The 23,869-nt window shown below is 43.1% G+C and overlaps 3 protein-coding genes and 1 non-coding gene across 6 annotated transcripts in view; 3 read left to right on the top strand and 1 right to left on the bottom strand.

Moving 5' to 3' along the window:
* The first annotated feature begins 5,045 nt into the window (after window positions 1-5,045).
* Window positions 5,046-12,522, top strand: LOC129836046 (NACHT, LRR and PYD domains-containing protein 14-like). 2 transcript variants are annotated; one of them, XM_055901806.1, is made up of 10 exons: window positions 5,046-5,540; window positions 6,781-6,894; window positions 7,062-8,771; window positions 8,964-9,311; window positions 9,499-9,666; window positions 9,776-9,946; window positions 10,260-10,433; window positions 10,630-10,803; window positions 10,905-11,078; window positions 11,333-12,522. In XM_055901806.1, the coding sequence occupies exons 2-10, from the start codon at window positions 6,854-6,856 to the stop codon at window positions 11,343-11,345; spliced, it is 2,973 nt and encodes a 990-aa protein (XP_055757781.1). In that variant the 5' UTR covers window positions 5,046-5,540; window positions 6,781-6,853; the 3' UTR covers window positions 11,346-12,522. The 2 variants fall into 2 exon arrangements, with proteins under 2 accessions (XP_055757781.1, XP_055757775.1); XM_055901800.1 differs by having other exon boundaries at window positions 6,697-6,894.
* Window positions 5,991-6,066, top strand: trnaa-ugc (transfer RNA alanine (anticodon UGC)). Its single transcript has one exon. It is a non-coding gene; the product is annotated as a tRNA-Ala (tRNA).
* Window positions 11,391-17,541, top strand: LOC129836072 (elongation factor 1-alpha 1). 2 transcript variants are annotated; one of them, XM_055901840.1, is made up of 8 exons: window positions 11,391-12,563; window positions 13,905-14,050; window positions 14,175-14,354; window positions 14,722-15,018; window positions 15,276-15,426; window positions 15,841-16,097; window positions 16,306-16,540; window positions 16,843-17,541. In XM_055901840.1, exons 2-8 carry the CDS (start codon window positions 13,907-13,909, stop codon window positions 16,965-16,967), a joined length of 1,389 nt encoding a protein of 462 aa, XP_055757815.1. In that variant the 5' UTR covers window positions 11,391-12,563; window positions 13,905-13,906; the 3' UTR covers window positions 16,968-17,541. The 2 variants fall into 2 exon arrangements, with proteins under 2 accessions (XP_055757815.1, XP_055757824.1); XM_055901849.1 differs by having other exon boundaries at window positions 13,852-14,050.
* A 141-nt stretch (window positions 17,542-17,682) lies between these two features.
* Window positions 17,683-23,869, bottom strand: part of LOC129836040 (potassium voltage-gated channel subfamily KQT member 5-like) — a 163,528-nt gene continuing 157,341 nt past the window's right edge. The window contains exons 13-14 of the mRNA XM_055901787.1: window positions 22,407-22,533; window positions 17,683-21,413 (exon numbers count right to left, since the gene is read on the bottom strand). Of these exons, the coding sequence (XP_055757762.1) occupies window positions 20,100-21,413; window positions 22,407-22,533 (1,441 nt within the window). The 3' untranslated portion in view covers window positions 17,683-20,099. The remainder of the gene's footprint in view (window positions 21,414-22,406; window positions 22,534-23,869) is intronic.

The raw sequence follows: 23,869 nt of genomic DNA, 5'->3' as shown, positions 1-23,869 counted from the left end.
AATAATTACACATTATATAATGTTATGTACGACAGAAATAGTCAATTAAATAAAATCTATATCAATATTTATTGTGAGTATGCCCTTTATATTGTTTTTTACACATAATATACCTGTCCTTTTTGAGTGGTGTCATTTCCACCACTGAGGACAAATTCCTCATTAATATTTTTTTTTCAAGAGAATATTAATTTTGTTACCATGGAAACATATTGTGACACTGAAGCACATGGCTGCAGCAGACAGTTGTTCGAGATGTGATGTCCAGAAGTTAAAGACAAATCTAGGTAAATATTGGTTGTGTAGAGAATATTTTAATTGTCAGTCATTTCCAAACAGGCTATAATTTCTTTAATTTGTGGTAGAACTTTATATTTTTTTATATATTTTATGTATTGAGTGTAAACAATATGCTAGCTGTAATACTAACCAAAGCATGCCAAACAGTCTGTCAATTTTCTCCAGAAACTGTAGAAGTGTCATTTCCATCACAGTCATTTCCATCACAAACTTAAGTGTGGTGGAAATGACAGAAAGTGGTGGAAATGACACAACCCATTATCTTATTCGTTTTTACTTTTATTTTATTTTACTTTAGGCTTATTTAATCATGTTTTAAATTAATTGAATCTAGAAAATGCTCCAAGGTGAAACCTAAGTAGTATTTGTCTTTATTTTTTGAAGATGCCACATAAAACAGTACAGAGGTCACAGACATAGAAACTAAATAAAAAAGTATCCTATACGATACCAGGAACAACTAAAAAAAAGACAGGGAGAGATAATGGAAGAAAAAAGAGAAGGAAGAAGTGATATCTATCTCTGAGCTTACAAAGCGACAACAAAGTAAGAGATGGAAATGGAACCAACGGAATAGAAGACAGTCTTTGTGCTGTGAGAACCTTATTGAGTCTTTGTGCTGTGAGAACCTTATTGAGTCTTTGTGCTGTGAGAACCTTATTGAGTCTTTGTGCTGTGAGAACCTTATTGAGTCTTTGTGCTGTGAGAACCTTGAGTCTTTGTGCTGTGAGAACCTTATTGAGTCTTTGTGCTGTGAGAACCTTATTGAGTCTTTGTGCTGTGAGAACCTTATTGAGTCTTTGTGCTGTGAGAACCTTATTGAGTCTTTGTGCTGTGAGAACCTTATTGAGTCTTTGTGCTGTGAGAACCTTATTGAGTCTTTGTGCTGTGAGAACCTTATTGAGTCTTTGTGCTGTGAGAACCTTATTGAGTCTTTGTGCTGTGAGAACCTTATTGAGTCTTTGTGCTGTGAGAACCTTATTGAGTCTTTGTGCTGTGAGAACCTTATTGAGTCTTTGTGCTGTGAGAACCTTATTGAGTCTTTGTGCTGTGAGAACCTTATTGAGTCTTTGTGCTGTGAGAACCTTATTGAGTCTTTGTGCTGTGAGAACCTGAAGAAGGAGTGCATGTACCCAGAGTGCTCCCTTTGTCAAGCCAAAGAGCTTAAAACATCTGACTTTGATGCTGGTGAGCAGACATGGTGGCTTGGTTGGGAAAACAAAGCTGAAGAGAGAGAAGAAGAAAAACAAAGAGAGAAACATGGAGAAGTTCACTGTACATTTGAGTTCACTGTACATACAGTAAAAGAAAAGGTGGACCAAGATGGAAAATTCAACTCATCTCAAAGCACCGTCCAGCCCATTGAAGATCTAAGTGAAGCATTGATTGGAAAGTGGTGTGTGTGGTGGAGTATGATCACGACGTTTACCCTGGTATCGTGCAAGATGTCCACGCAGATTAGGGCTCTTGTTAACCATGAGTCGCGTTGGTCCCCAACCGTTTTATTTTGGCCAATGAGAGACGACATCATATGGTACAGACCACAGCATGTGCTTGGACTAGTCCCTGAGCCCCATCCAGTGACCAAAAAACACATGGAGCTGGATGCCTTGATCTGGAAGGAAATTAGATTCCCTTGGAAACTCACTATACAGTACATACAAAGCAGGGCATAAAATCATACATTAAATAAAACATGTGTAGCTCTCAATTAACTCTTCCCTCTATATATGTGCTAGAATTTCTATTTGCAGCATCTCAAGTGCTAGTTCCACTGTTTTGGAATCTTACTTTGTCTGATATTAATGTAATGTTTAACAATGGTTGTTGTTCAAAATGTTTGCATTAAAATATTGTTTTCATATGTTTTCTTTACATAGAGGTCATTTCCACCACACCTTGTCATGTCCACCACAGCTTGTCATGTCCACCACACCTTGTCATGTCCACCACAGCTTGTCATGTCCACCACAGCTTGTCATGTCCACCACAGCTTGTCATGTCCACCACACCTTGTCATGTCCACCACACCTTGTCATGTCCACCACACCATGTCATATCCACCACACCATGTCATTTCCACCACACCTTGTCATGTCCACCACAGCTTGTCATGTCCACCACACCTTGTCATGTCCACCACACCATGTCATATCCACCACACCATGTCATGTCCACCACACCTTGTCATGTCCACCACACCATGTCATATCCACCACACCATGTCATTTCCACCACACCTTGTCATGTCCACCACACCATGTCATGTCCACCACACCTTGTCATTTCCACCACACCTTGTCATGTCCACCACACCTTGTCATGTCCACCACACCTTGTCATTTCCACCACACCTTGTCATGTCCACCACACCTTGTCATTTCCACCACATCTTGTCATGTCCACCACACCATGTCATGTCCACCACACCTTGTCATGTCCACCACACCTTGTCATGTCCACCACACCTTGTCATGTCCACCACACTTTGTCATTTCCATCACAGCCCATATTTTGAGGTAAATTAGTATATTATGTATAATATACATACATTTATTTCTTTTAGATATGGAAATTATATGGTTGTTATCATAATCTCACAAAAAGGTTGGGTGTAAATATCTTACTTTTCATAATAAATAAATGTTTTCAGCTGTCACCAAGGCAAGTTTATACATTCAGACGTCATGTTGAATTACTAACATTAGGACAACCTTAAAAATCCCTTTAAATAATATTCAATACAAGTTCATGTACAAATGTATAAGAAATCCTTTATAAATCAATTGTATGATCTTTCATTTTCAACTAAAATGGATGTTTAATGACCTGATGGAAATGACATCTATGGCTGTCTGGGAAAAATGACAAAAATATATAAATTCCTGAATAGTACGATCGTAGCCATTATCAGATATAGTTTCTAGACAAATCAAAGACAAGTACAATACTGGTAAAATGGTGTTTGAATAAGTTTAAATTTCTGAAAGTTTGCACGGCCTAAGTACCCGAGGTTGCATAATCCCCCTGCTATCAACTCGCACGTTTTGTTCACCCTGTGCACAGGTAAGACAATCCCGAGGAGAGATTTCATCATGTAGTTGGCATTGGAGCTTTGTGAAAACCACATGAGCGCCAGGGGAAAGGCAGCAGCGCACGATGTCCCAAATGACGCACCACCGCTCTCCGAGAAGAAGAGACAGTGCCAGGTGCACGGATGCATGCGGAACAAAAACTGCGACTTCTGCGGGACCTGTAAGCGATTTGTCTGCGGAAAGTGCTCATTCCAGAATAAAGATTTGTCGAAGATTTGTGTTGACTGTCATGACATGTTACTGTAAGAGGCTTCTGCTTAAAGGAATAACTGCTGCTATGCATAAAGGCGCACATGCCCGAGAGAGGCCACAACGAGTTCATTAATGACTGACACCAGTATAGGCTGTTTATACGACTGACGCTTGTTATATGCTTGTTATGTTATTTTATAATACCGTTATTGATCTACATTTGCTCGTTGTGCACTTTTTTGAGCTGACTAGGCCCATTTAGCCCTATTGACAGTGCGTATTTTGGATACACCTATAGCCTACTAGGTAGACTACTTAGACTAACCTCGGAAAGGCTGGTATAAAAATAAGATGCTTCTAAATCAAATTACTGTGAATGTGATTTCTTTATTGTTCTTTTCGTTAAAATCTACAAATACAATGGAATTACCATTTACATTTTGGTGTTTCTTTCCCTCGATTAAAACAGAACAACCTAGGCTATTATAAAGGTCTAAAACTCTAAATGCAGTCACGCAGCATGACCTATGACAGGGTCACCGGAAAACGTGTGGCGACATTTGCCGCAGCACATTTCAATCTTTTGGTTTAGTTTATTAAAATGCAGTATACTCCATTTTGTTTGTGAGAAAATGTGAATGGGATCAAATAGGTTTTATATTCTTGGGCCACAAAGACTTTTTCAATCCAAAATGATTAACTTGAATGAATCAATAGACACGATAGTTGACAGACTGAGTACATTTTTTATAAGGCCTGCAGTTGCATTGGGCCGAACTATAGGATGCATAGGAAGCAAGGAAGCAAGCTCAGCCCTGTGCGTTTGATTGTCCATCAAGTTGCTTTCTCTGTGTTTAGGAAACCCCCCAGTCCTTATTTAAAATATAATTCATATGAAGTACACGTTTGCTGGACTTTGACAGGGGTTTCATCCCCCCCAAGTCCAGGAGTTTTTCCAGGAATTAAAAAACAAAAACAATACGTGACCTATTAGAAAAACTCAGGTCCCATCATAGCCCATGTTAAACCTTTTTAGATTCACCACGTCAGACGTTCCAGAAGTGTACCTGGTTAGGTTCGCAAATCAGGAAAAACTATGGGTCCCAGATTGTGTTTTTTCACCACCCCACTCTTTGTCCTGTGGTGATGCCTATAGGCTAAGCTTTTAGAATGCCTGCCTAAAATCACATCATCAGTACACTGACTGCGATTATTTGAATTACAGTGTTTTAATTTAATTGATAGATTTTAATTGTTCAACAAATATTTATTTTCCATGACCATCATACGACCTATAAGCCTACATAGTCTAACCAAAACCTCAGGTAAACTCCGGTAAGAATGTCTGGCTACATTCCAACAGATAGGTGCACAGAAACTACACTCTGACCAATCAAAGCCTTGACGGGGAAGTTTGGGGTCTTTATTTTGACGGAGCGTCTCTGGCTTCGGAAACTCACCGATTGAAACGCTATTAGCGCGCACCACCGCTAACTAGCTAGCCATTTCACATCGGTTACACATATGCAGTGTAACGGAAAGAAAAGATATGCCGAGTGTGGAGGGGCACATGATTACAGTGAATGTGGAAGCAATGTGAAGATTAAGTGCTGCAATTGTGGTGTAGAACACAGGGCAGCATTTGGTGGATGCCAGGCACAGAGAGGCTAGAGGCTCAGAGATATGGGATCAGTAGAAGTTAGGGATTCAGTTGGTTTTGAATTTTATTTTCATGGTAGCACAGAATTGGGCAGGTCATGATTCATCGTACATTGCAGCCCAGTAGGTGGTGGCATGCGCGAAAACGATTGTTTGCGGACCGCTATGATATCATAGAAGCAGAAGAAGAAGGCTCTGACTGCTTCTGTACTGCTCCCCTTTTGCGCGATCTGAAAAACATGAATTTGTCGAGACGAATTGGTAAAATTGAATAAGACGGAGAAAAGCAAGCATGTAAGCATATAACTGTGGAATTGCATTAGTTCGGTGGTTGTTTGTAATTTACAGCAAAGAAAATGGAATGTGATGAATGCTAGCCTGTACATTATCGTAGCCATTTACTGTAGCTTTTAGCTATGGAGTTGAGTTTAGTCCTCTAGTCCAGACAGATTCCTAATAGGACCTGGAGTTAACCTAAAGCAGATTCGTTATTTTGTCAGCTATTTAGCTATACCAGCTAGTTAGCTACACAGGCCACACAGATCATGATACCATCCCTAAAGTTAGCAAATTATTTGATCAGTCTCTAAACTTGACTAACGCAGTGGCCTTGTGGTTATTGTCCACCCTGAGATTGGACGGTTGTGAGTTCAATCCCTGGCCGAGTCATACCAAAGACTGTAAAAATGGGACTTGATGCATCTCTGCTTGGTACTCAGCATTAAGGAGATAGATTGTGGGTAAGGCCCCGTGTAGCTCAGTTGGTAGAGCATGGCGCTTGCAACGCCAGGGTTGTGGGTTCGATTCCCACGCGGGGCCAGTACAAAAAATTAATTAAAAAAATAATAACAATATGAATTTATGTACTTGTAAGTCGCTCTGGATAAGAGCGTCTGCTAAATTACTTAAATGTAAATGTAAGGCCCTGCGGTAGACTAGCGTCCTGTCCAAGCTGCCCCGAGCTACATAAATAGGAGTTGGGACAGGAGCCTATGAGACGTTCCGGCTAGCACAAGCCAATGCACTTATTAACTGGGCTATGTACCTAGCTGATGTTTACATGACCCAAACAATGGATAGCCAGCTACGATGGCTAGCTAGTTAAGACTGTTGCCTTAATTTCACACGGTAATATTCTTCAAAATCAAGGTTTGAAAGCACAACTGATGAGCTAGCCAGGGTGCCAGTCTGTGCCATCATGCCACTCATTGTCATGCCAAACTGTTTGGCATATGTCACGGAGTACAAGGAGTGTAATGTTAACACAAACACATACCCATGTTACCAATGAGAAGCTGAGGTGGAAATCTTAGCTAGAATCATTTGTGGCTTAACATGTTAATGAATAATTTCCCATATGAGAGGCAGTGCAATTGAGGGATTATTGGCAGTACATCACGGATATAGTGTACCAATATTACTAATCACAATATTCTGTGTGTATTACAAGTCAAAGGTTGGTTGGTAGTGTGACCTCGCTGCTGCTGTCATCGAATGCGGGACTAGCTAGCCTGTCTTGCTGCATTCTACACAGATTCTGTCTCTGGAGAAATTGGAGGGACACAAACGTTGGTAGTAACAGATCTACCTCCTCTGAATCGAGGGAAATGTTTTGCCTTGGGGGGAAAAAACGATGGCCTGAACAAAGGTAAGATAATCCCATTCACCACACAGTAAAAACAGAGGACCAGCTCAGAATGAGTCTATTGAAAATGAATGTCATTTTGAATACACAGTAGGGCATGTTCATTGAAGCGTTAGTATTTTATATTGCACGTAGAAAATAAGATATACTTTTATTTGCCAATTTGACAGGAAAGTCTCTGCCTCCCATGTGGGGAAACTCAGCAATAAGCTAAAAGCCATCCTGAAGAAGAAGTACCAAAGTCCTCCAGGGGGGAAAACTGAGCATCCATTTTATATACATTGTGATCTCCACTATCAAGCTGGTAAAAGTAGCAAGGAGAACCAACATGAGTATATTCTATCTGAGCCAGGCTACAGGAGAAGACATCAAGGAACATGTTCATTCCTAAACTCCGAAGTCGATGAGCCTATCAGAACAGCTCTGACAAAGGGCATCTCTGGTATTGGCAAAACTAGCCAGGTGCGGATGATGATTCTTAACTGGGCAGAGGGAAAAGAAAACCAGGAAGTCCAACTAATATTTCCCCTTCCTTTCCGAGAGCTGAATTTGCTGAAGGAGAGACTGAGTCTGATTGAACTTCTTTACGAGTTTTTCCCAGAATTGAAAGAACCTGGAATTTGCAACTTGGAGAACTGCAGAGTTGGGTTCTTCTTTGACGGGCTGGATGAATTCTGTCGTCCTCTCGACTTCAAGAACAGCCTGATTGTGACCAATGTCACAGAGGTTTCCTCTGTGCCGACACTGCTGACAAACCTCATTAATGGTAATCTTCTTCCCTCTGCCGCTCACATATGGATTACATCCAGACCTGCAGCAGTCCATCGCATCCCTCTTCAGTACATTGACAGAGTGTCAGAAATCGAAGGCTTCACCGACTCCCAGAAAGAAGAGTTCTTCAGGAGAGCAATTAATGACAAGAACCAGGCCAAAGCAGTTATCACCTACTTGAAGAACTCGAAGGGCCTCTACAACTTGTGCCAGATACCTTGTTTCTGTTCAATCTCAGCGTCAATACTCGAGAAACAGACATATGTACCCGACAAAACATGCGAACCTGTCGCACTAACTCCATTATTTAACGACCTACTTGTCCTGTTACAAATGGGGAACCACAATGTAAAGATAGTTGATGAATTGGGGGAACTAGCCTTTAAGCAGTTGGTGAAAGGCAACACGGTTTTCTACGAGGAAGACCTAAGAGAGTGCAACATTGATGTCCATGTGGCAGCTGTGTACGCAAAAGTGATCATACCCATCTTCAGGGAGGATATTGGGCTGCAGGAAAAGAAGATCTACTACTTTGGGCATACCACCATTCAGGAGTTCATTGCCGCATTGTGGTTTCTTCAATCTGTTGGCGTCCAAGACAAAAACCAGGCTGTCAACCAGAAAACCCAGATCGAGAGAACTCTCTGGTTTTTTAGAGATGCCACCCAACTCAAGAGCGCGGTGGACATGACTTTGCAGAGCAAGACTGGACATATGGACCTCTTCCTTCGCTTCCTCCTCGGCATTGCTCAGAACTTTAACCAGATGTTCTCAGAGGCTGGCTTCATCTCGTCTACTGCCCTTCCGGAAATGTTAGTGTACATCAAGAAGAAGGTCTTGGAGAATCCCGCTTCGCCGAGGACCCTCAACCTGCTGAACTGCCTGAGGGAACTGAAAGACTACTCTCTAGACAATGATAGTGTGCGCTTTCTCAAGACGGGAATCCCCCCAGATGCCAAATACCCACCTGCACATTGGTCCGACCTGGCCACTCTGTTAGTGGCATCGGAGTCTGGGTCGATAGACATGCTTGGGTTGGAAGTAGAGAACAGAGGAGACCAGGAACTTCTGAGGATGCTGCCAGTGATCAAAGCTTCCCAGACAGCCACGTAAGTACTTGGTCATTTAACAATACCAGCTATTACACATCTATATGACATGTCGGTAACGCACAAGATAATTGTCATCAGAATTATGTAATTCAAGTTTGTTGGGCTCGTCTTACAGTTTTGGTGGTTCAAGTGGCTACTAGTATGACTTCTAATGTGCTTCTTGATTCCATAAACCCTCCTTCCGACCAGACTGTCGTATCACAACCTGACTGAGAAATCCTGTGAATGTCTGGCCTCGGCGCTCACCTCAAAGGTGTCCAATCTGAAAGCTCTGGACCTGAGTTTCAACACGCTGAAGGACTCAGGAGTGCAGCTGTTGGCGGCCGGCCTGGCCAATCCACACTGCCGACTGGAGAGACTGAAACTGTCCGGCTGCAGGGTCAAACAGAATGGCTTTGCAGCTTTGGCCAAAGCTCTCAAATCCAACCCGGCGCACCTGCGAGAGCTGGATCTGAGCGGCAATGAACCGGAAGAATCGGGGGTGTTTCATCTTGTTGACGTACTAAAGGTTGTTAAGTGCGAACTGCAGATCCTGAAGTGAGTATTGAGTAAATGTCCACGGAACCTGTGGTGTTCTGATTTTGTGTAGGCTTGCTGTACCCCCACTTGTAATATCATTTCATTAAATTCTCCTTCGTGTTAATATTGTGGCCTGAAGAAAATTACATTCCCTTCTGTAAGGAAATAGTTGTTGTCTTCAATTTTTTTTTGTAATCTTCGTAAGGCTCTCAAACTGCAAGCTGGGCCTGGAGCTGAGTCACGCTCTGGCGGTGTTGCTGATAGACAACCCCAGACACCTGCGAGAGCTGGACGTCAGCATGAACGATCTGGGAGACGCGGGGGTGGAGCTGCTTATGGACATACTGAAGTCAACCCAGATATACAAACTGGAGTGAGTACTGTCTGGAGTATTGTAGTACACTCACACATTCCACCTCCCTGATTCTAAAGTGGAATGTTCACTGTAGTAAATGTACCATACATTTTCCCTCCACCACCAGGTTGTACTGTTGTCAGCTCACTGAGAAATGCTGTGAGAACATGTTTGGATTTCTGGTGAACATCCCCAGTCTGAGGGAGCTCAACCTGAGCAACAACAACCTGAAGGACAAGGGGGTCAAGATGCTCTGTAAAGCCTTCGGACTGCCCGCCTGTCAACTGGAGAAACTCAAGTAAGCTAGCTAGCTCACAGAGAGTTGTGCCCAATCCCAAGTACACCCCTATGAAAACAAGTTAGACAATTTTGGCAATTCAAAAACAAATCACTCCTGGGCCGAATTTGGCCCGCTGCCTGCCACTTTGCTTTGCTTGCCATATGAGCTGAATAGTACATTCAAACGTGTCCAATTTTGTTTAAGAAATGTGTATTTTCGCTGTCTTATCTTATTCCAAACTCCTTGGATACCACACAAACATATTGAAGAATAAAATAATTGATGAATGAATAATTGAATTGACATTGACGAGTGTTGCCGTCCTCTCCAGTCTGGCGAGCTGTGGCTTCACGTCTGGAGGCTCTCCTTGGCTGGCTGGAGGGTTCACTTTCAGCCCCACCTTCCTCAAACAGCTGGATATGAGCAGGAACCACCTGGGCCACTCAGATGTTGTCTCGTTTTTCCTGTTCCTCAAAACGATACGCTTTTCACTGGAGACCCTACGGTGAGTACTGCGATGAGACTGTACAAATGTAGAAGGCCTAACTGTTCACCGTTGATACATATTTTTCAATTGAAGTGGCATCAACAGGCACATCATGTGTGATTTAGAGGGACAGTATACTCAAATCAAATGACAGACTAATGTTGTGTGTATTTGTTGAACCCCCCCCAACCACCACACACACACACACACCTAGACTGAGTGACTGTAAGATGACGGAGCTATGCTGTCCGGAGCTGGTTGAAGCTCTCCGCTCCAATCTCACCAACCTGAAAGAGCTGGATCTATCTGGAAACGAACTGGGAGACAGCGGTGTAAAAACGCTCTGCACGGGACTGACCTCAACAACCTGTAAACTGGAGAGACTGTTGTAAGTAACATGTTAAGTGTTAATACTTACAAGCATATTCACAAAAAATGCATTTATAATGCATTGTTGAGTAAGGTGAAGTGAATGTCCCCCCCCCCCAGTCTGAGATGCTGTGGGATCACAGCAGAGGGCTGCTCCTCCCTAGCCTTAGCCCTGAAGTCCAGCTGCTCCAAAATCACAGAGCTGGGCCTGATGGGAAACGACACGGGAGAAGAAGGACTGCGAATTCTCTCCGGCATCAGGGACAACCAACGCTACAATCTACAGACTCTAGAGTAAGTCCTGGTGCCATCAAAGCTCAGAAAAGTGACTTGTTAATGTTACCATAGAAACAGTGCAAAATGTGGGACAGGAGATTTTTATTTATTTCTAGAACTTGAAAGACATTCTCTAGATATGCTGCCCTCTTGCTTTAGCTTTTTTGAGAAATGTTACCAATCGGGTTTTTATCTACGTAGCCAAAATGTGTCGGCTTACATTAGTGCAATGTAACCATTAGTCCATTTGTTTATGTTGCTCTTCTTTCCAGAATAAACGATTGAGAGTGGCCTTGCTCGTTGGAGGTGGTTCTCGGCTCGACCTTTTCCCACATCTGGAGTGAAGTTATTTAATGAGGAACACTCTGGAGTGAAGCTACGGCACGATTTGCTGTGACAAGTCTCGACACACTACTTTTAAAGTGCCTTACAGTATCCTGGCTGCTCACACTTGAACAGAAGACCAGAGAGTATTTACCTAGGAACAGATAGTGAGGCTGAAATGACACACACACACTGTTACTAACTCCGTTCCTCTGGTCTTGCTGCAGTATCAACCCATTTAACCTTTGCAGAAGCTTTATAGTATGTTCTGCACATGAGTATGTACACTATAGAATGTGTAGCCTTTGTAACAGGCGCCTCTGCTCCTCAGACACACGTGACCGGTCTCTTGACAACGTCTTAGCCAACTACGGTACCGAAAAGCTATCAGTTTGGGGAAGTGAGGTTACGTTATAGCGTCTCTGAGGGAGAAGGATGTAATGTTTTCTTTTGAACACTGGTACAGTCCCTGGGTAGCACAGTCTTTTTGTTTTTCAATTTTTATTTGATTTCTCTTTGAAAGTGCTTTTTTTTAATGAAGATGACCATACATTTCGGGAAATGTATACAGTAGTACAACTCTTGGTTTATTTACTATTGTTGCGTACAATGTACATTTTACCCAAATATACCTAGCTACTTCTATTGGTCATGATGCATTTTTTGTTTTTTAAGTGCTAATGGGAGGTTTAACTTCAGAAGCTTTTCAACTATGGTCATATGTTTTAGGTCCGGTCTCCAAATGTGTTTGCACCTACTGCTACAGTCTGGTCGACGCAGTATTTCAAGTTAAACAAGTGCCTTTAGAGTATTGCGATTGTGAGGGACACAGTTCTCTAATATTTGTCTCCTCTGCTGGTATATACAGTATGTATGTTTGAGTGTGCTTGTATGTGTGTTCTTTTATTGTGTTTGTGTGTAAATGTATACACTCCTGTCTCATGTTCAAATTGTTACAATGTTACACATTGATTGTTTGGGCTGATTCTCTGATTGTTATGGTACACCACCACCTGTTGGTGAAAAACATGAATTTCTCCACGGTGGGGTTAAACTAATGACGTATGTAAAGCCAATAGCGGCAGCACCCACTACTGGCTCCCTAATAATAAACCAGACAGCATCTTTTGCTACACAATCACTGGCCGAATTTTTGCGAGCGCATCTACACAAACCCAGGTATGATACAATTTTAGCTAACAACAAGCTAAAGTATTAACCAACCACGGTCTGCATTTTTAAATGTGTGCTGTGAAATGGTGGTCTGACGAGGTAGGTGTAACGCTGGATGTAATAGGGTTATGCAAGGCAGTCGGTTTGGATATATTGCACACAGTCTCCATGTGGAAATTACAATAACAACGCGGCTGACACTATTAGCAAAACAATAAGAGGTTGCTCTCGAAGGTAACATGGCGCAGTGTAATAACTCGGGTATCGGTATGAACCAGCGCTGTAGCCTATGTGTTTGGTTAACGCGAAATAGTTAACCAAGCCAGCAAGATGCATGATAGTGGCGTCAATATTCGCAAAACTAAGGCAATAGTCCTTTAATAGCCTACCTATTGCTGTCCCGTAATGTCTTGCATTGCTTCGTAGGAGCTAATAAACATTTTATATGATGGCCACAATACCATTATTTTGTTAAGTTTTTGTAACTACATAATATAAATGTTCCTTATGCGTTTACATGGTATTTCTTTGATATCTTGTTAATAGCCATGTTATGTAATAAATAAAACTTTATTTCAGTGTCAATTGTAGCAGGTGTTTATGGGAGTATATGAGGATGAAGGGGTTATCTAGGTAAAATTGGGAGTCGTTGCAAATGGCACCTTATTCCCTACAGGCTATAGTGTACTATTCCCTGTATAGAGCACAGTGCACTAAATATGGAATAGGGTGCCATTTGGAATGTAACCTGGGTGTATATTGATTGATTGACTGGCCATTGTTTCTGTGACTGCCTCTTGAAATATGAAACGTCCCAAATACTGTTTGCACCCAACCACCAGTCTCCAGTGTCATCATGGACATGGTGGGGTAGGCTTTGAGAACCAGGAAGGAAAATAACAGCTATGTTGTTGAGAAATGGCTGCTTTTCTTTCACCTGTTCTTTCATTCTGATGACCTCACTCTCAAAATGGTGACAAAGCCACTCAGTGAAACTTTATACACATTGTCAGGGAAGGGAATAGAGAGCTCTGATGGGGTGTGAATGGTTCTCGAAGACTGAAATGATGATGTGTGAGGGAGAAGAGGTGTTTGCGTGATGCAATAATCTACCAACTGTTGCAAGTTTTCTTCGTTGCTTAGCAGACATCAACTAAACAAAGCATTGCAAAGGGATACTGGACTCAGTCACTAGTATTAATACATTTCACAAATATTTGTCTCCTTAATACCTCCTAAAATGTAATACATTTTGCTCAGTTAATGACATTGTAATTCCTAATAACTTGGCTAGCTTGGTTGACCCCTCTTGCCACAATCTACTCCGGTGTCTTCCTGAGTGAACAGCTATGGGCAAGGAGAAGCTTCACATCAACATCGTGGTGATCGGCCATGTGGACTCAGGCAAGTCGACCACCACAGGCCACCTCATCTACAAGTGTGGGGGCATCGACAAGAGGACCATTGAGAAGTTTGAGAAGGAGGCCGCTGAGGTATGGAGGTGACCAGACACAAGTAACTTAACAAAACTACTCTCTGTGCTGGGATGTATTTAAGGTCTATCCTGTTTGCACAGACTTTTGACATTGATTTGGTGTCTCTTTGGTCTGTCTTTAGATGGGGAAGGGCTCGTTCAAGTATGCCTGGGTGCTGGACAAGCTGAAAGCAGAGAGGGAGCGAGGCATCACCATCGACATCTCCCTGTGGAAGTTTGAGACCAGCAGGTACTACGTCACCATCATCGACGCCCCGGGACACAGGGACTTCATCAAGAACATGATTACAGGCACCTCTCAGGTATGGGCTGCAGACACTACCGTATCCAGCTGTCACTAAACATGGACCCTGACTAAAAGTTTAGCCAAGGGCCTTCTTATTTGATACGTATGGGCCCCAAAACTGGAAAAAGGAAGAGCATGAAACATATTAAACATGTCTTCTATACTTTTACAAAAGAAAACCTTTGACCGGGCTTACATTGGCTACTCTGAAAATCAAATGTTTTTTCCCGGGAATCCATAAACGGCACCATATTTTAAAATTACATTTACTAAAACAAGAAATAAGAATAAGAAATAGCTTATTTTTTCATGTAACACTTTCTGCTTTCAAACTGCTTTCAAATGCATACAAAATTAAACGTCATGGTTGCTCCCTGCCACAGGCGGACTGTGCTGTGCTCATCGTGGCGGCGGGCGTGGGCGAGTTCGAGGCGGGCATCTCCAAGAATGGGCAAACCCGCGAGCACGCCCTTCTGGCCTACACCCTAGGGGTCAAGCAGCTGATTGTAGGGGTCAACAAGATGGACTCCACCGAGCCCAACTACAGCCAGAAACGCTATGAGGAGATTGTGAAGGAAGTCAGCAACTATATTAAGAAGATTGGTTACAACCCGGATACGGTGGCCTTCGTTCCCATCTCTGGCTGGAATGGGGACAATATGCTGGAGGCTAGCCCTAACGTTAGTATTCTTCTTTTTATACTTATCCTTATCTTTTTCTAAGGCAGGAGGACACTTTATATTCTTAGGACGCAACCTTATTACACAATAGAGTTGCAGATGCAGTCATGCACACCACTGAATTACACTGCCCAATTAGTATAACTGATATGGTATGAAAAGTGGTTAGTTTTACAAAGTGTCTTAATATGTATTTCTTCTGTAGGCCATAACGCTTAAGTTACGCTTGTTCCTAATATTTGGTCTGTTCCTTGTAGATGACATGGTTCAAAGGGTGGAAGATCACCCGTAAGGATGGCAACGCCTCTGGAACCACCCTGCTGGAGGCCCTGGACGCCATCCAGCCGCCCTCCCGCCCCACAGACAAACCCCTCCGCCTGCCCCTACAGGACGTCTACAAGATAGGAGGTGAGGCCCTGGGAGGTGGAGGAGCTTGTGAGGCCTCCCTGCCACTGGTGCTATGCCAGTGGCTTGGGGGTCAATTCCATTTCAATTCAGTCAATTTTGCAGCAATGAAAGCCAAGGGGTTTTGAGTTGTTTTTCAGTTCTTACATACATTTTATTTTGATGTTATACCTTGCACTCAGGCTGGGATTCAATCCGAGCTGCTTTCGATCCTCCATCTAGCACGCTTGACATTTAACTGGAATTTACAATTAAGCTGACATCTGCAGCGTTTACCTTGAAGGCGATCTCTGCGAAGGCGGTAACATTGCCATTAAATGCTACAATTTCTACAAGTGCGATCGGATTCAATCCTGGCCTCAGAGAGACTTGAAAGATTGCCTCAAACATTTCATGCCTCTCACCTCCCTCTCCCAGGTATTGGTACGGTCCCAGTGGGGCGGGTGGAGACGGGCGTGATCAAGCCAGGCATGGTGGTGACTTTTGCCCCCGTCAATGTGACCACGGAGGTCAAGTCAGTGGAGATGCACCACGAGGCGCTGACCGAGGCCATGCCCGGAGACAACGTGGGCTTTAACGTCAAGAACGTGTCGGTAAAAGACATACGGCGAGGGAACGTGGCTGGAGACAGTAAGAACGACCCGCCGATGGAGGCGGCCAACTTCACTGCACAGGTCTGGATAGGAGAGTTAGCTGTGGAGAACATTGTGTGTCTGGACTGAAACGAGTCATTACGAGGCACCAATTAACATGCTGTGTTCTGATTCCTGTTTTTGTCCAATTCACACATCGCTAACTAACCTGTTTAAACAGGAAACAAATAGCATAGAGTCACATAGAAGATAAATGACGTGTGTGTGTGTCTCCTCCCTCCTCCCTCAGGTCATCATCCTGAACCACCCAGGTCAGATCAGTGCCGGCTACGCCCCCGTGCTGGACTGCCACACGGCCCACATCGCCTGTAAGTTCGCTGAGCTGAAGGAGAAGATTGACCGGCGCTCGGGCAAGAAGCTGGAGGACAACCCCAAGGCCCTGAAGTCTGGCGACGCTGCCATCGTCGACATGGTCCCCGGGAAGCCCATGTGTGTGGAGAGCTTCTCTGAGTACCCACCACTTGGTAGGTGGTGTGTGTGTGTCTGCCCTCAACCCAGATCCCTATTGGGGGACAGATGACGTGTACTGTACATCTTTATTGTCATATAGATATTACAGAACCTGCTCTGTTCATCAGATAAGACGTTATCTCCATCCTTCATCAGTCTTGGTGCCTCTTGTCTAGAACTAATCACATGTTCCATGATCACAAATCAACTATAGCATTGTATCATGTGCTATAAAGCCTGCATTAGACTGAAATACGTTTATAATAAAGTCATTAGAAGTATGACTCGCATTCGATCATTCTCTCCACCCTCCCAGGGCGCTTTGCGGTGCGTGACATGCGCCAGACGGTGGCAGTGGGCGTGATCAAGGCGGTGGAGAAGAAGGCTCCGTCCACGGGCAAGGTCACCAAGTCGGCCCAGAAGGCCCAGAAGGTCAAATGAACGTTGTGTTGGGCTCGCGACGTTAGCATCCGCCACCGTAAAAACATCACCCCCCTGCTAAACACCATAGTCAAAGTCTGGTCCATGCTCACGATGCATCGCAAGAGCAGACGGAGGAAAGAAAATGACATGGATTATTCATGAAGGAAGTGTTCTGTTTTATATATATGCTTTGGTCTGCTTGTTTGACTGTTTGTGGTTAGGATACACTATCTGAGTGGAAGACAATTTAAATAAGTCCTCTAGATGTGTGCTATTGTACTCAGTTAAACGTCAAAAATTGTATTGATAGTGTTGGTTTGCATTAAACAAGCTGCTAGTTAATGTTAGTAGAATGCGCAAACATTTTTAAGTTAAATGTTGAAATGGTGTTGTGTTTTCCTATGGCTGCTTGCATGTTCCCAATGCACTTTAAAAAATATATCAGATACTAACATATTATAGCGCCTTGCTTGGCTTAAAAGCTCCCTTGCACTGTTCAAACTTTGCCGATACTGTTCCCTCTACACCTTATTGTATGCAACCTGTGAGCTTGATCTATATCAAAGACATTAAAAAGTGTTCAAACTTACAACATGTGCGTCATTTAAATATGGGTTGACAGTTCAAAAATTCAAGGTAATTAACAGATGTCAACATGCAGCTACAGGACAGAACATACACCACAACGATCATAGGCTAACAGAACATGTCTGTAAATATGTCACAAACACACTTGAATTTCCTTTTTTTTTATTGATGTAGGAGAATGGAAGTTTCTTTAGCATCTTTCATGACATTACAGGCTTGATGGAGCTAACTGAAATGATTACTATCGTATAGGTATGTGCACGTCATTTAAATAAATTAGGATAATGATCGTATGAGACACAATGATGACATTTCTAAAGGCCAGTTTTCCTTTGGTAATACATGCTCTGTCTGTGGATAAATAATGCCCAAATCTGATAGTCTTTTTTTTTTTACAAGGGACGAAACAAAAATGAAGTATGTGAGACCATTACAGCACAAAATGCCAACAACCCACACGTTGGGTGCAAATAAACATGTTGAAATGGACAGTATATCGCTAAGAAAGGCACCATGTTATGTACTGCATGTCTTATATACTTCACATATTCTGGTAAAGCCTTCAATAAGGATTTAATTGACCATAAATGTTTCTGCTAATGTTTCTGTTTCCAATGGTATGTGTACTGGAGCTTTGGATTTCATACTGTATTTCATGTTGTTTAGAATGGGTTTCTCTCCTTTGAAGCAACTCACTTGGGGAAACATCCAATAATCCTTACCAGGATCCTGTTCAGTAGGCACAAAATGTTACAAAACGTTGTGAAAACCGATGAGGTAGCCTACTACCTGAGGCTGAGCATGTCCAATGAGTCATCTTTGCATTCCGTTTCGCTACATTGTGCCCTATTGAACATGGCCTTGTTGTACCTGAATCTGTAACATTTAAAGGGATAGTCCACCCAAATTAGAAAATTACATTTTTATTTTGGTACCATGTAAAGAAATAGCTGTCCATCATTGCTGTCTCTCCTCGTCCAAAGACTGCTTGAAGGGTAAGAAAAACAATGTAATTATGTGATTTGAGTGACATATCCCTTTAAGTCAAAAGGGCTAATTGTTGTTAGCATTAGCCATGATGTCACTCCCACTGCTTGCCAGGGTGTGCAAAATATCACTTACAGATTATTAACATAACATTATATACATTCTACAGCATGTCAACTTCAGTTTAAGCAATTTAATAAGCATTCAAAATATTATGTATTAAAAGAACTACAGCCGGTGAGTGTGATTTCGACTGAAACCGTGTACTGTAAGACTGCAAGTATCTTCATTTAATTAAAAGAGGGTCACATAATCAGATAACATAATATAATTTTGCACATTTTCTCCCTTCATCGTATTTTGCTCTCTTGTGTTATAAGTAACAAAAACACAATTTTAATGAGAAGATACACAGGTATCTCAAGAAATCACATTCTTAATGTGGATACCTTGGTCGTCAGGTAGGAAACACCTCGCGGTGCGCAATTGAACTGTGTTTTAGGCATAGAAATATAACTACTAGAACAAACATCCCTATTCAAAGATGTCATGATGGATGGACCGTATTCTAGTATTTCTATTTCTATGGTTTTAGCAGCTATTCGTCTCCTGTTTTAGCAGTTATTCCTTTCCCGGGACTATGTGTAACAGCTTGTGTACAGTGGTTATACAGTATGTAAGCTACTGGAGTGTGTGTGTGTGTGTGTGTGTGTGTGTGTGTGTGTGTGTGTGTGTGTGTGTTTGTTGGCAGAATTGAATTTACCTCAAACTAGTATTGACCTGGACTTGTGTTTTGTGCCATTGTATGTCCACAATAGTCTCTCAAATGAGAAACTATTATAGGGAACTGATGTGGGTGAAAAACTTGGTCGTGTTGAGGCAACATTCATTTAAAGATGGCTGCCTCAGAAGCTTTGGATAACAGTATGATATTGGGTTCATGTAAGCATTTAACTTGCCCCATACGCTATAGTCTTATACGTTGGGATGCCCCACACTTGAACTTTATCTGTACATGATTATGTGTATTAAAATGAAGGAAAGGTTTTCTAGAAGGGTTTTGCCATAAGGCCTATAGGCATCAACAACTTCCTGTGTTAATGAATGAAGACTTATGGGTAAGTTGTAAATACCATGACATTTGGACTGAAAACATGCAGTGCTCATGCAGTCTTGAGATCACAGATCAATCGATTGTCTTTCAGGATCAAGTTTTGCTTGTTTCTTTATATATATATACAATATATATTGTATATATATACAACCTCATACTCAAAGTCTCATTTTTTATACACCTCTCTCTCTCGCTCTCTTTATTATACCTTCTTTATTTTCTTTGTTTCGATTTCTTCAACCGTACTTTAAAAAAAGAATAATTCATGCAATGATATGTTCATGTATCGTCGACATGTATGAAAAATACTATGCTTTTTATCAAATGAATCAACATAAAAAATAAACAGAAATAACCATTATAGTCCCTCCCTGTTCTCCCTCAACCCTCCCAAAATAGAATAAAGAGCTTCTCTGTAAGGTGAGTTTTTTTGATTGATCCACACGACACGGGGGTGTGTCTTATTTTAGCCGTACGTGCGGTATGCTCAGGGACTCGGTGCTCCCGACTGAGGGGGTCGATGACATGTTCCCGCTCCCGCTCGCCAGGCTCCTATTGAACCCTGCCAGAGCACTTAACCCCGCCCCAAGCCCCGGGTCTGTCCTCAGTAGCTCTGAAGAGTAAGAGGTCGCGTCGGCTGTCCCCTGGGACAGGAAGTCAAAGCCAAAAGCTCCACCTTGAGCCTCGGGGGGGAGAGGGAGGGCGTCCACGTCCCTGTCGCTGATAAAGAGGTCCTCCTCCCCCCAGCCATCCCCGCCGCCCCCTCCCCCAGGGTCCTGACTACTGTGGGAGCCTGTGGGGGAGTCGCTGCTGCAGGGGCTGGGGGAGGAGAGGCTGAGGCTAGGATGGTGGTGGCTATCCAGGGCCCTGGAGGTGGTTGACCCCCTCTGCCCCAGGTTTTGGACGGACATGGACTTGCCCAGGCTTCGGTCCACCTGGCTGGGGTTGGAGCCGGAGGAGCCGCCACCTCCTCCTCCCAGAGCAGAAGAGAGGGGTACCAGGGGCTCCATCTCGAGGCTCGTGTGTCTCCTCCAGGAGCCCTCTGCTTTGGCATTGCAGGGCCGGCCATTGCTGTTCCCACTGGACCCCCCTCTTGGCTGCCCCAGCCTCCCGATTCTGAGGCCTTGTTCTGGGCCTAACACATCACCATCCTCCCTCTCCTCCGGGCTTCCACAGAAGTCACCCACCTCCACCTCCCTTTCCCTCTCCGGCCTGGAGTGACCCACTGTCCGGCTGGGCTGGGGAGGAGGTGGTGGGGGCCTGGCCAGAGTAGGAAACCCCCCACCTCCAGATACACAATTAGGAGTAAGAATAGGAGGTGAGTGAGAAGAACTTCCTCTATGGACTGGTTCCCCACTTTCCGGCAGGGTATGATGATGATGATGTTGGTGGTGTTGAGGAAGGGGCGACGGACTGAAGGAGGAGGGCGGGGGCCCACTGGTAGAAGGCGAGGTGGTGCCAGTGTTGAGGTTGAGGCTGAGCTCGGTGGATGGCGCCAGGATAAGGTGAAGTCCCCGGGACAGGTTTGGGGCGTTGGTGGAGGAGCGGGTCACGCATCCCCCTTGGCCCTCTATCCCTGGCCCACCTCTGGTGCTGCTGACCTGGGTAGAGCAGGTGGAGTGGTCCTCGAAGAGGATAGAGCTCTGGTAGTCTGAGGTCTGCTCCAGCTCAAACAGGGGCAAGGAGGAGAGGGTAAGGGCAGAGGAGGAGCCTTTACGTAGCACATGCCGGTAGATGTCCAACAGGGAGTCTAGCTTCGACTCAATAGACTGGACCTAGAGAGGGATGGATTGAAGGAAGGAAGGAAGGAAAATAGAAATGAAGGTTAATATTAGCTACACAAAAGAAAGAGTACTTTCACATAATTGGTAATACAAACAACATGTAACCACATTCAACCATAATACGCAAAACAATTAAAATATGTTGAATAACAGTAGTTGGTAGCCCTTTACACTCATACCTGTACCCATATACGGGTTAAAAATGGCAGATTTGGGCACTAATGATTTCACAGCGCTGTATGGTTTTGGACTGACATCTATTCTGGATTTGAGCACAGCACGCAACAAGAAGTTGCCCTCATCTCTCCCAGTACTTGCAACGTTTGCAATTTTTTTGTTGTTCTCTTAGTGAGGGAAACGCTTTAAGTTAAGAGGACTCTTATGTACTTTGAAAGATGAGACGTTGAAGATTATTATAAATACCACTTTGATGTCACACAAGCAAACCAAACACCCGTGAGTCCAAATGTGCACTTCACATCTCCATATCATAAAAGTCATGTCATATACAGTGTCAGCGTTTATGATCACTATGTTTGATGTACAGTTACAATGTGACATGGCGTCATACCCTGAGTTCTTCTGAACAGAATGAGCCTGTTTGTTTATTCTGAAGATAATTTGCCACATGAATGCACTCATGACTCCTTTTCTGTCATTTTTTTGACTTATGTTGCACCTACCCCACATTTCGAGGAACATTCTTATGTTACTGAATGTCAACAGTGTAATGTTTGGATTCAGTCTTGTGTCAGGTGAACTGCTGTGTGCTCACCTTTGGTCTAATCATTTTCACATTATCTTCAAACTGTTCCCTTTCAATTGCTACCATGGTTATGCATGTGCTTTTCATATTTCTTCTGCAAGAAACATTTCAACTTAGCCCTATCCATATAGGCCAATTCCCACGAACGTAAAAGGCGAACTACACATATTTCACCATATTTAAGGAACCAGTGTTTAAGTTCATGGAAACGCACTGACCTGCCGTTCCACTTTGCAGACGCGTCCCAGCATACTCATGTCCTCCAGCAGGTCTCCATCAGACAGCAGCTTGTCCCGGATCTTCTTATCCAGAGGAATCTGACCTTTACCCAGGATCTGGTCCACTCTGGAGGGCACAGGAGACATAGTGTTAAAGAAAGGGTACAGAGCGAGAAATGGTGCAGGACCAGAGGATGTCCAGTAGGCAGCCCGCCGAGAAGGAAGAAGGAAGGAAAGAGAGTTAGAGTTGATCCTCTATGAGAATACAACACTTACTGTAGAGGCCATACTGCTCACAAGGATATATTTGTCTCGGTTTACTGTGTCACTGGAGATATATGTTGCAAGTGTATCAATATCAACAGCATCCCACTGGGCACACACACTGGCTGAATCAACGTTGTTTCCATGTCATTTCACGGAAATAAGGTGGAACCAACGTGGAATAGACGTTGAATTGACGTCTGTGCCCAGTGTGGTATCAATACACCTTTTTTAAAAGATAACATAAAACTTTCGAAGGCCAGAAGAAAATTATGTATTATCTACTACTGGATTTGAAAGACAAAATGGATGACCTTAAATTACAAGCATAGTTTTTATTTGTATTTATATATCATTTTATTACACATTTGGATTTTCAGTTGAGATGTTTTATATGAGATAATCAATATTTTCCATGACTCAAGAAGCTCTCGACCAGAAATGTTTTATTTTAAGTTTCTACCACATGGTGGCTCACTACTCACTCATTAGGGAAATAAGGCCTTTCAAATTCAGTGAACGTTTAGGGCCTAGATTTAATCAGATCAAGTGCTAACCGGCTATAGCCGACACCCGCATCATAGCTGATGTTTTGGCGGTGTTGGCGGTGGAACTGCATTGGAGCTGTAAATCGGTGAGCAGCTGCTCTTGTGATCATTGTCAAGAAGCCACACCTCCCCACGTGCGTTAGACGTTCACAATGAGAAAGTGTAGGCTATATAGAAGTAATTACATTCAAATTGAAAAATCATTTAACTAAATAATGAGGAGTTGTAACAACCTAATCGAGGTGTAGATTACATCACACATTCCAGAATTCGAACTTATTGAGACTCCATGAAGCCAATGGCAATGTTCGTTATAGCTATAATGCCTGGAGCAATCTGTGGATTTGACAACTCTAACGCAATTCCACCTCTGACACCGTCAAAACATCAGCTATGCGGATGTTGGCTAAAGTGGATCTGATTGAATCGGGCCATGAATGAATGAATGCGGTTGTGTGGTTGGCTATTGTAGTAAGCTAATATAATGCTATATTGTGTTTTCGCTGTAAAACACTTAAAAATCTGAAATATTGGCTGGATTCACAAGATGTTTGTCTTTCATTTGCTGTACACCATGTATTTTTCATAAATGTTTTATGATGAGTATTTAGGTATTTCACGTTGCTCTCTGTAGTTATTCTAGCTGCTTTG

The sequence above is a fragment of the Salvelinus fontinalis genome, chromosome 3, assembly GCF_029448725.1.
Source record: "Salvelinus fontinalis isolate EN_2023a chromosome 3, ASM2944872v1, whole genome shotgun sequence".
In the NCBI taxonomy this organism is placed as follows: Eukaryota; Metazoa; Chordata; class Actinopteri; order Salmoniformes; family Salmonidae; genus Salvelinus; species Salvelinus fontinalis.
The sequence above is the reverse complement of the archived record's forward strand: the minus strand, read 5'-3'. Positions and strand labels throughout refer to the sequence as shown.

Excerpts from the sequence above, each read along its gene's own strand:
- LOC129836046 (XM_055901806.1), top strand. The coding sequence starts at position 6,854 with ATGTTTTGCCTTGGGGGGAAAAAACGATGGCCTGAACAAAG. Across the intron at positions 10,434-10,629 it reads TTTTCACTGGAGACCCTACG|ACTGAGTGACTGTAAGATGA; the intron begins GTGAGTACTGCG and ends ACACACACCTAG. Across the intron at positions 10,804-10,904 it reads TGTAAACTGGAGAGACTGTT|TCTGAGATGCTGTGGGATCA; the intron begins GTAAGTAACATG and ends CCCCCCCCCCAG.
- LOC129836072 (XM_055901840.1), top strand. The coding sequence starts at position 13,907 with ATGGGCAAGGAGAAGCTTCACATCAACATCGTGGTGATCGGCCATGTG. Across the intron at positions 15,019-15,275 it reads TGCTGGAGGCTAGCCCTAAC|ATGACATGGTTCAAAGGGTG; the intron begins GTTAGTATTCTT and ends TGTTCCTTGTAG. Across the intron at positions 16,098-16,305 it reads CGGCCAACTTCACTGCACAG|GTCATCATCCTGAACCACCC; the intron begins GTCTGGATAGGA and ends CTCCTCCCTCAG.